At 50.0% G+C, this 11,266-nt stretch overlaps 1 protein-coding gene across 2 annotated transcripts in view; it reads right to left on the reverse strand.

Moving 5' to 3' along the window:
• SYNJ2 (synaptojanin 2) overlaps window positions 1-11,266 on the reverse strand; it is a 96,482-nt gene that overhangs the window by 39,138 nt on the left and 46,078 nt on the right. For both annotated transcript variants that reach the window (XM_044917357.1, XM_044917356.1), the window contains 2 exons: window positions 4,707-4,768; window positions 1,044-1,140 (listed from right to left, as the gene is read on the reverse strand). In XM_044917357.1, the coding sequence (XP_044773292.1) occupies window positions 1,044-1,140; window positions 4,707-4,768 (159 nt within the window). The remainder of the gene's footprint in view (window positions 1-1,043; window positions 1,141-4,706; window positions 4,769-11,266) is intronic.

Below are 11,266 nucleotides of genomic sequence, written 5' to 3' on the forward strand. Positions count from 1 at the left end.
GGACGAGCAGGTCTGGCCAAATGAAACTGGCCACCAGAAAGTCTGCTCTGAGCACATGGCCTTTCTGAGCTGAGTGGAAGGAGCACCCACTGGGCTCAGCTCCTACTGGCCAGAGGTCAGGAGTCAGAGAGGCAGCAAACGCTGCTTCCCATGAGCTGAGGTCCGATTTCACTCCCCCCAGAAGGGGCTTCCTGGATCTTGGAACAGCCAGAGGACTTTTCTCTATTAAGTGGGACACGGGCCACTGGGAAAGGAACGTGGACGTCGCCCACAGCTCATTCTAGAGCTTTTCACCTTGCAGACTGAATACACTCGGGAGCTCTGGGAACAGGGAGAGGCCTCGGCGAGGTAGGTGGAGCTATTCCTTCAATTGGTTCCTTCCCTGCTCAGGCCCCCATCCCCCTACACCCCCCACCCCTGAAGCTGCCCAGAGGGGCCTCAGGGAGCCCATGGGGAGCCGGGCAAAGGAAGCTGCTTTAAGGGAGAGCCCAGACAGGGATGGAAGATTTGAAGGTTGAAGTTAGCGGGAGGAAACTAAGACTCCTTACTTTAAACTGAGCAGGAGTTCTGAACAACTGCTCCAGGCCCAGTGCCCTGCAGGTGTTCGGGTGAGTACCAGGAGGCTCTGGCCAGCAGCAGAGCCAGACCAAGGAAGGAAGTGGAGCTCGGGCTCCCTGAGCAGTCAGGGAATGTGGGGCGCAGCCCACGTGTGTGTGCGTGTGCGTGTGTGTGTCCAAGAGAACCAGGGAGAAAGGCCTGGCTCTCCCCAGCCCTCCAAGCCCCAGGTGGAGCCCCAGAGGAAATGCAGCTGGAGGTGGGAGATGCTTTGTTTGAGCAAATTCTCTAACCATCAGTTCATAAAAATTAAATTTCATATATCAGAAGCCCAAATCACCTAACACGACAGAGCTGGTGGGAAAGAACTCCCCAAGTGTGGTAAGAGCAGCGCTGTTCCCAGTCCTGCATGGAAGCGTGCCTCCGCACGGGCCCCTCGTGTCCCTCACCCACCGCCTCCCGGGGCCGAGAAGCAGCACGGCCTTTACCTTGAAGGCTCTGTTGAGCACCTCCTCTCCGCCTCTGCTTCCTAGCAGGTTTACGACCACTTGCTTCCCATACTGCTCCTTCAGAAGCACCATATGCCTGCAACGGAACAGCGCAGCCTGTGACCCCGTGACGCCAACACAGACTGGCGGCCCCACCCTCGAGGGCACAGGGTCCAGGAGGGACCTGCTTGGCACCAGAGGTCCGGGAGAAGCTGTTCCCCAGGACCCAAAATTGGTTGGGGTGGTGGCCAGGGGGAGAAAATCAGTCTCTCCCAGCCACCAACCCCACAGTCAGGGATAAGCGTGTCAACAGTCTGCACGCAAGGCTCAGGCCAAGAATAATTCACAGCTTATCAGACTTCTACATAAGCGTAACATCAGACGAAGGATATGCTGGACTTTCTGTAAAGGACCACTATTAAATCTAGAACAGCTAACTTGGCTTTTTATTAACAGAGCCCAAGAAGTGTGACATGCACATTTCTGAAATTAATCTCTAATTTCACTTGGTACCTTCCTTCTCTAAACTAGAAAAGCTGGTAGGAGGGTTGTTAACCTCAGTGTCTGTTATCTAAGTGCCTATTTCATTATGTGTAATTATGTGTAACCCAAGCAAGAAGGCACAGTAAAATTTCAGGCTTTAGGAAAATATTCATAGATCAGAGACTTTTAAAAATACGTATGTTGTGGGGTGCCTGGGTGGCTCAGTTGGTTGAGTATCTGACTCTTGGTTTTGGCTCAGGTCACAATCTCAGGGTCATAAGATGGAGCCCTGAGTCTGGCTCCATGCTCAGCGTGGGGTCTGCTTGAGATTCTTTCCCCCTACCTCGGCTCCTCCCCCTGCCCATGCTCTCTCTCTCTCAAATAAAAAAATAAATGAAATCTTTAAAAAAAAAATACACATGTTGAAATATTAGGGAAAGACTAATATTTATCCTTTATCACTAGCTTTTGAAAAGTTAACTTTACAATCTTAATAATGGTAGGAATGCTTAAATGTAATATAAAAAAATATAAGGAAAAGACAATACAAAAAGCAGATGTAAACCATATTTTTATCATGTAATCTTCATGCCTAAAGATAGAAAAAAGACTAGAAGATAGCACACCACAATATTAAAAGTGGTGGAATTTTATGTGATTTAAAATCTTTTTCTTCTTTATAGATTTTTGTATTTCCCAAATTTCTAGGATGACATTTTTTTAAGCTAATTAGCACAAAAGAACCAATTTTAGCCCAATAAAGAAAAAGATACTCTCTTACCAACTTTGAGGGGTAGCACTGTATAGTAGAATATGGATTCTGAAGCGGGTATTTTGAATTCAGGTCCTCTGCTGACTCGGTAAGGGTGAGCTCAAGGATGCACCTGGCAGCCCCGCCCTCCCTGTGGAGTCCCCGCCCCGGGAAGAGGTAGGGCTCAATCAGACTGGTGCAATCGGGGGCTTCTGCAAAGCCTGTGCTCGGGGTGAGGGTCTGAGAAGAGATGGAGTGTGCATGGCTCAGCCCCTCTGGGCACTTCTGGGTCTGCCTGCCTGGGGAAGGTGTGTCCCAGCCAGAGGTCAGACACGTGGAGCCAAAGGGCAGGCTCTGCTCTGGTGGCAAGTCTGAGTTGCCCAGCTCTGTTGGTCACTGAGCGAGCAGCCGTGATTTGGGGGTGAAACGCAGGGAAGCCCACTGTGGCCACACCTAGGCCACAGTAACAGTGAACAACCTCGGGAACAGTACAGCACTGGCCACAGGTGTTCCGTGCGTACCCAAACTACCCAGGGAAAGGGGTTTCGTGGGGGCGGTTGTGGGGGTAAGCGATTTACTCTGGACCAAACGCATCAAAGAAGGGAGAAACTCCTGAGAGCCCGCTGATGCCAGAGATGGGGCACCCCTCCAGGGGTCTGCAGCCCTGCCCCTCGGGACCCCCAGAGCCCCCTGCGGTGGGTCTGCTGGAGAATCATGTGCCCGAGCTCCTACACAGCACTGAAATGAGCGTATTGGGGCAGCACCCAGCGTGAGGCTGGGCAGCTCCTCTCAGCTGCATCCCGGCTAGACCGCTTTAGGAAGGGAGCGTGCCGTGAGCCACATGTCCAGGCCCGTCAAAGGGCTTACAGTCTCGAATGGGCTTCTGCGAGAAGAGAGGGCCTATCCTCGGGGGCACACACCACGCACTAACAGGATTTAAAAATATTTAAGTCAGTGTAAACATTCTTTTTTTTTTTTTTTAAGATTTTATTTATTTATTTAAGAGAGAGAATGAGAGAGAGAGCAGGAGAGGGGGGAGGGTCAGAGGGAGAAGCAGACTCCCCGCTGAGCAGGGAGCCCGATGCGGGACTCGATCCCGGGACTCCAGGATCATGACCTGAGCCGAAGGCAGTTGCTTAACCAGCTGAGCCACCCAGGCGCCCCGGTGTAAACATTCTTAATATATATATATATATATATTTTAAAAGCTCATCAACACAAGGCTTTGAAACAAGCCCAGCATGCATGTCCCTTCCCTTCTACTGTGGTCAGCTAGGGAGGAATCTCATTTTCAACTTCCTAAGGACATTTAATGCAGATCAGTGTCTCCAACAGCCATCTACACAATGCACAGAACATGTTAACAGCATTCTGAAAACAGGCAAGAGCATCTTCATGTACACATACACCATGTGCTAATTCACGGTCACCGTCGGGCTGATGTGCCAGTCTGCGGTAAACAAGAGGATGTGCACGGATTTAACATCCAAATCAAGCTTCAGGCAGAATGATTAATACCCTTGAAAAAAAAAATCCCTCTTGGAATTTTTACGACATTCACTAATCTTTAAGATTAGTATTTAGATTAAAAATGCAAATATTTTGGGGCGCCTGGGTGGCTCAGTCGTTAGGCGTCTGCCTTCGGCTCAGGTCATGATCCCAAGGTCCTGGGATGGAGCCCCGCATCGGGCTCCCTGCTCAGCGGGGAGCCTGCTTCTCCCTCTCCCACTCCCCCTGTTCGTGTTCCCTTTCTCGCTGTGTCTCTCTATGTCAAATAAATAGATAAAATCTAAAAAAAAAAAAAAAAAAAAGCAAATATTTTAAGAAGCCATTAACTATGTCAAATATAAGTTACTGTTTAGTTGAGCGATAGCTATTCTTAAGAAAATTCCATAACAGGAAATGTGTAATGGTCTAGTCTGTGGTTCAGAAAATGAACTGTGTATCTGCCAAATGGTTTTCTAGAACGATAAATCAAAAACGATTAGTGAAATCTTTAGTAGTGGCAATTAGAAGTTGAAGTACTTTTATTTCTCACTTTATACCTTTCTATACTATGACTTTTTAAGTCTGGGAATATATCGCTTTTAAAGGAAAAACAAGCAGCCACAAATATCCTATAATTTAGGTTATCCCTTGTTAACTTGGACAAAGGGATAAAGCTTCATTAAAGAACAAACTGGTAAGATAAAATCATTGCCAAGGGTTACCTCAGTATTAATGAACTTTCAGGAAAACCTGAGAGCCACTAAAAATCCCGTTTTGTACACTCCCCTCTTGCCCAAAGAACCAAAGTAAAAGGCAGATACAGGTCTAGGGTTTGGGGCCCTCCCCTCCCGCTGTCCCCTGTGCTTCTGTCTGGTGGGGGCGGGGGGGGGGGAAGATTCTCAAAAGGATGACAGGCTTAGGATGGTGCCAAACAATCCTACCTGTCGAAAGCAGGAGCGTTGGCTTCTAGGCCTCTGTTGAGTCTCAGATGATGAGAGCCAACCTAAAGCAAAGAGAAATAACACTAGTGATTCTTCCTGCTCCGTGAACCCAGGAAGTGATGGTCTTCCCCGTCCCCCTTGCTGCCAGCCAGGCTACACGTGGCAGCCTCTCGCCCCTTCTGTGGCCCATGCACAGGTCTGAAAGGCCGGCCTTGAACTCAGGTCCTGAAGCCCGAGTCTGGCTCTGCTGCAGCCCATCCCAACTGCCGCATGGACCCCATGCTGGCTGGAATTCTTCCAAAGGCAGAAGAGAAACTTCAGGGTCAGCCGATGAGACCCATGTCAGATCTGCAAACTTTTCCACACTGCAGAGGTGAACCTAAGCCAACCAGGGAGAGAGAAACCACTTCTCAGCCTCCTCTGCAAGTCTGGGGACCTTGGCCACCCTAAAATCTGAGTTATAACTACCTGTAAACTAAGATGCCTTATGATTTAGAATTACCTATTTAACATCAAAAGTTTAAAAAACAAACTTAAAATTATGTATTGTTATTGGGGCCAGCTTGAAAAAGCTCTCCCTGGACAAATCTGGGACAGTGTGAGCACTGAACTACAAAGGACAGTAATGGATTATAATCTGACGACTGAAATAGGAATTCATACATCTCTACAGATGAGAGCTGGCTGACTGGGTGGATGAACGGACAGATGAACGGACAGGGAGGTGGGCAGGTGGATGGGGGGAAGGGAGGGCTCTTCCTTATAGTAGAACACCAATCGATAAATGTGGATACAGTGGTGGAAAAATCACCATTTTACAACCATCATAGAAAAGAATGGTTCAGCAAAAATCACCTGTTGATCATAAATGTTCAGGGAGAGTCTGATGAGAATAGGATACTAGCAGGGTCTGAGTCTCTCGTAGATGCTTATTAGTTGAAAAGGAAGACACAGTAACTTATATATATAGGAAAGAAACTGAGTAGCACCGTGCCTGAGTGATGGAAATTAACATCACTCATGAGGGGGCACACGGACACCGTGGGACACGGATGGGGCACTCTGACAAGGATGTGGTGGTGTCAGAGATCCACACCATGAACCCAATCATAATAAAACGCCTAGAAACCCCCACATGAGGCACCTTCGATTTAAAGAAAAAGACCTGCATTCTCCAAAAATGTCAGTGTCCAAGAGACAGAAGGCAGAGGAACTGATCCAGATCAAAGGAGACTAGAGACGTGACAATGACACGCAGGGCAGGATCATGTCCCAATCCCTGACCAAAGGGGGAAAGGTGCCATGACGGACAGTATGGGGACAATTGATAAATCTTGAATGTGGACTGCAGGTCAGTTTAGAGCATCATGTCATACCTGCTGACCGTGTACCCATCCTGTGCTGATCAAGAGAACACATCTACCTTCAGGAAAAACGTCCTGACGTATTAAGTAAGGAGACGTGATGTAAGCAACCCGCTCTCCAGGGATTCAGAAAATAGCGGATCACACGTGTGTGGGCAGCAAGGGGTTCACATCAAGTGAATCTGGGGACAGGATGCATGGGAGTTCTCCCTACTGTTCCTGCAACTTTTCTGTAGGTCTGGAATTATTTTAAGATAGAACGTTTCTTGAAGTGTATTGTTCGGCTTTGCTGGTTATGGAGCATTACAAATGTGGTGTCATTAGGCTTGTCCGCACCATCGGGGGCCACTGTTGAGTGTGGACCGAGCGTTATTTCCAAGTTTTCCTGCCATAGGTCACACATCTGTCCCTCTTCATACCTAAGAGCCACTCTAGACAACGGGCTTCTCAGCAACAGATTTAGAAATCACTGGGATTAGGTGTGTCCGTCTAAATGATTCTATAAATAAAGTCCCAAGTCCCTTTTGGTCCTAAGAAATCTTGGGAGTCCTTAGGAGAGGCTCCACCAATCACTTCCTCTTTGCTGTTGTGTTTATTCTGCGCTCCTTTCCCCAAAGGCATTAATACTTGGCTGAGGGAATGCGAGACTTCATTCCCAAAACCTGCACAGCCCGAGTTCTGAGAAGACTGCTCTCTCTGGCACTCCGAGGCCAGTCAGCTCCTGTCTTCGGAACTCACAAGGCAGGCACCGGCAGAAAGCAGGCCCACGTTCCTCTGAGCCACCATCCTCGAGATCCCAGAGGGCTGAAGCCCAAGAGAAGGGGCTGCTTGCTGCACGGTCAGCCTGTCCATCAGGACGAGAAATCTCCCCTGGATAAGCTGCGGCTGTTTTCAGAATCCTTCCCAGGGGAAGGCAGTAAGGGGAGAGTAGAAAAACAATGGTCCAGGGCTCAGAAGCCTGGTGTTTAGTGACAAGTTCCGTTACTGGACATGTCTGCCTCTCCTCGAATCACAACCCAAAGTTTCTTCTTCTATACCCAGTGCAGCCAAGTCGGGGCGCCCCCCCTTTAGCAGCTCCTGGAGTAAAACATAAACTCCTTGGTGTCTCCATCTGGCCCCTGCCTGCCCTTCTGGTCTGATGTCTGGCCACGGCCCCCACGCCTTGGGCCGTGAGCAGCAAGCCTTGCAACCCCCTGGACACGCTGAGGACCGCTGGGCCGCCACACCCGCACGTGTGGTCGCCTCTGCAGGCTGCCTTCCTTGCCTGGGCGATGTGGCCCCATCCCTACCGAGTCGGTTCAGACACTCACCCCCTCAGCTGGCCGAGCTGACCCTCCCCACAGCTGCCCCAGGGATCTTGGCCTCCTCTTTCATGGGCTCTACTCACACCAGCCTGTCATGACCTCCTCCCGAAGGCAGGGGCTATGACGTAAAGTGCCCCCACGGACCCACAGTGAGTGTCTCTGGGATGAACGAATGGCTTGCTCTGAGGGCGGGGCGATGGGACACCAGGAGCCTCGTCCTTGGGCCTCATCTTGATAGAGAGACACGTGGACACTGTCCCCACCTCACGGGCGAGGCTCTCATTCCACTCTCTGGGTGCAAAGAGCCATGCTCTCCCAATGCAACCTGTGTTCTTGTCTCCTAGATGGTATAACTTACGTTAAAAATATTAACAGCCACCACTTGTGTGCCCTCCGGGTTCTGGAAACTGCACTGAATTCTATTATCCGCCGTGACACAACCTCTCCATAACCCCGTGAGGTCGATTGTCAACCCCACTTACAGAAGAGTAAACTAAGGCTGGGCAAAGATAGGAACTTCTCAGGTTTTTTGGTTTTTTGTTTTTGATAAGAACCTTACTCTGAGATAAAAACTTGTTGAAAGAATAGGGTCCCTAAGCCAGGGAACCAGAACTTGAACTGGAACCAGGGCCTATCACGGCAAAGTTTATGCCCTGAATCACAGCAGAAGCTGCCTCAATCGTGGTTCTCTGGGCGATGGCTGCCGGGAAACACAGGAGCTCGCTCGGGCCAACACACAAGACCTGGGGCCCGCAGCGCGTGTGCGACTCTCTCCCGGATTCGGTTCGTTTACATTAGAAGGATCTTTCCCTCACCCCAACATCTTATTTTTGAAACTGTTGCGCTACAAGGCATCCCACATCCTTTTGGGGACCAAAAAAAGTACAACCACACAAAGGAGCACATACAGTGCCATGTACCCAAGAGCCTAGTGAACAGGGCGTGACAGGGAGGAGGCGAGTGTAGGCAAGGTGGGAACAGCAGAGGGGACTAATCTGCATCCTCCTCCAACTGCTGACGTCCTAGGAAGCTTCCAAACAGAGACCTAACTCACCTTGGCAAGCCCTGTCTGTATACGCATGTTACAGGGGAGGAAGATTCTAAAGTGACAGGGGAGCAAAATCTTCAACGGACTAAGAGTATAGAAAAAATATACTCTCTCACTAACCATACCAGGACAGCAATTAGCTTTAAGGGTGGCTATTTATAAACTGCAAAGCTGTTTACATGGTAAAGAGGAAATTGTGAAAGGTACACGGTGGCTCGAAATGGTGTCAGGATCCAGGAGTTTGTAAGGAAGGCACCACTGGGGTGAAAACGTGCTGACAAATCATCATCCTGAGTCCCCTCTGCCCGTCCCCACCCCTGTGCCCTATCCCTGGGAGAGTGCATCGGTTTCCAGGGAGAGCCCCCAGAGGGTGCAACACTGCAACTTAAAATGCAAGTTGTCTGCCCAAAAATCTTTGCATTTTTCATCTAACCTAAGAAGGAGGGAGAAAAACAACCAGAATCCATCCTTGGGCTTGCCACTGATAATTCAGAGAAGAGGGTGACTGCAGACCATCACTGAACCCGGTCACCCTGAAGATGACCTAATCTCTCTTCGATGGTGGATGGTTTGAGGATAAACACGGGTATCAGACCCAAAGGTTAGCAAATCCTTTGTAAGATTAATGAACACTAGAGCCTTTGGAAACTTATTTTGAAGAAACCACGGAGGCTCTGGGGCAGCACAAGTGTTATGAATCTAAAAGGCACCACAGCTGCCAAAAGTGAGCTCCCGCCCCGCCCCCCCCCCCCCCCCCCCCCTCCTTCCCCGCTCAGCTCCACTGAGGCTGCCCATGTCGGGTTGAGGGACAGCTGTTCCATGTCAGGGTCAGGCTGCGTCAAGTGGGTCAAGCTGGGGACCAAAATTAAAGAAGGGAATGACAGACCAGTTTTGCTTTGTTTTGGGAAGAGGGAGACCAGAGCATGGAGAGTCCTAGAAATGGGATGGAAGATGCCAAGAGCTGGAAAGCCTCGGACAAGACACAATGGAGAGAGGGAGAAGCTTCTTGAAAGTCTGGGGAATCAGACTCACTCGGATGCATCCCCCGAAACGCCCTGCAGACGGACAGCCTGTAAGGCAGGGAGGAGCCCGCTGATAACATCAGCCATCCCAAATCCTGATCTCAGGGTCAGCGTCGGAGGTCAGAAGGACCCAGAACTGGACACAGGGGTGAAGGGCATGAATTTCACAGGCTCCTTCCCGAATTCCAAGACTATCACGACCATCCCCAATTTCTGGATTTCTTAAAGTCTCCACGTGCAACCTAACACTGTCTCCTGCTTCCTTTTTATCTCCTACTCACTTGATGTTTGCTTTTTATTTTTCTAAATACAGAGCTCCAGAAGCTCCAAATCGAAAGAAAATCAAGTTTCAAAAACCCTTTTTGGAATGTCCCGAACGGGTGTATCTATAGAGAGAAAGTAGACTGACTGTTGCTTCGGCCTCAGCGAGAGCTGGGAGGGCATGGCAAGGGGTGACGGCCAGCAGGGACAGGGTTCTTAGCAGTGATGAGTCCTCTAAAATTAGACCACGGTGATTGGCTCCATGACACTGTAAACCACTAAAGCACTAAAAACCACTGAACTGTACGCTTTAAATGGGTGGAGTTTATGGTATATAAATTAGATCACAATACAGCCATTTAAAAAAACTGTTTTGGGATGAGCTCCAGAATCATCTCTGTCCTAATCATCCTCAGGAGTGTCTGTCTATGCCGCCACGCAATGCCACCAGCCAGCCTCACACATCTTAGCTGTTCCTTTCTGATGGGAAGACTGAAGGCTAAAAAGGCTTCTCCCTCCACCAGAAGTCAGATCCCACAGGAGACCCTCACGCCTCCACCTCCCTCCAAGAACTGACATGGTTCCTTATCAAGGCTGTCAACGGCACGACAGCCACATAGACAAAGTGCCTTCTGCTGCCACGGGGTCAAGTCAAGGGCTGGGGAGAGACCCAGTGGTGGCAAACAGCCCCCAAGAACCTGGCAGACGGCCCTGAGCCTCTTGAGGCACTCTGACAACCCAACCCCCCACACACAGCGCCCTTGGTAGAGGAGCCGGAACCACAGAGGCCTGGGCAGGGAGGTCTTCTGGGCACACAGGCGATCGCTTGGGCCAGAGGGCAAGATCTGGGGTCGACGCTGAGGAACCTCAGACCCACTCGGCCCATGACCCTCTGGAGAAGGAACTCGCGAACGAAGCAGTGCACAGTTCCGTGGATGACAAACGTGTCCTTGGAACGTGGTGCCACGCCCTGAACTCTTCCCAGGAGACAGAACGCCAAATACCTCTGGCATGGACCAGAACCCTGTTTTAGACTGCAAGGTGTATTTTTAGAAATCACGGGAAAGTTCCATGCCATTCTCACGTGTCCCCACAGCAGGTACCTCCCTCCGGCCATCGGACCTGCTGCAGGGCCACTAGGGCCCGAAAACCTTTCAAAGGATGGTCTCGGCTCTCAAAAAACATCTTTGGCTGTGTTCTCCATACACTGAACTTGGGGGCTAACAAAGTAGTTCCACTCAATTACGTTATGTGGCTTGCTTATCAGCAAAGACCTCCCTTCCCACGTCACCCGCATTAACAGCAAGCTCAGGGTCAGAAAATTACACACGATGTATACATTTCTGTATATAAACACCACACACACACACACACGCGCGCGCGCGAACACACACATGTGCATACACACACACACACACACAGGTGTGCAGACTTCGGCAGCTCAGCTCAATCCAACAGACCTGAGGAACGAGCCTAGAAACTGAAGGAAATACAGTTAAAAGAAACAAACCAGGGCGCCTGGGTGGCTCAGTTGGTTAAGCGACTGCCTTCGGCTCAGGTC

Source organism: Neomonachus schauinslandi, chromosome 8 (assembly GCF_002201575.2).
Source record: "Neomonachus schauinslandi chromosome 8, ASM220157v2, whole genome shotgun sequence".
In the NCBI taxonomy this organism is placed as follows: domain Eukaryota; kingdom Metazoa; phylum Chordata; class Mammalia; order Carnivora; family Phocidae; genus Neomonachus; species Neomonachus schauinslandi.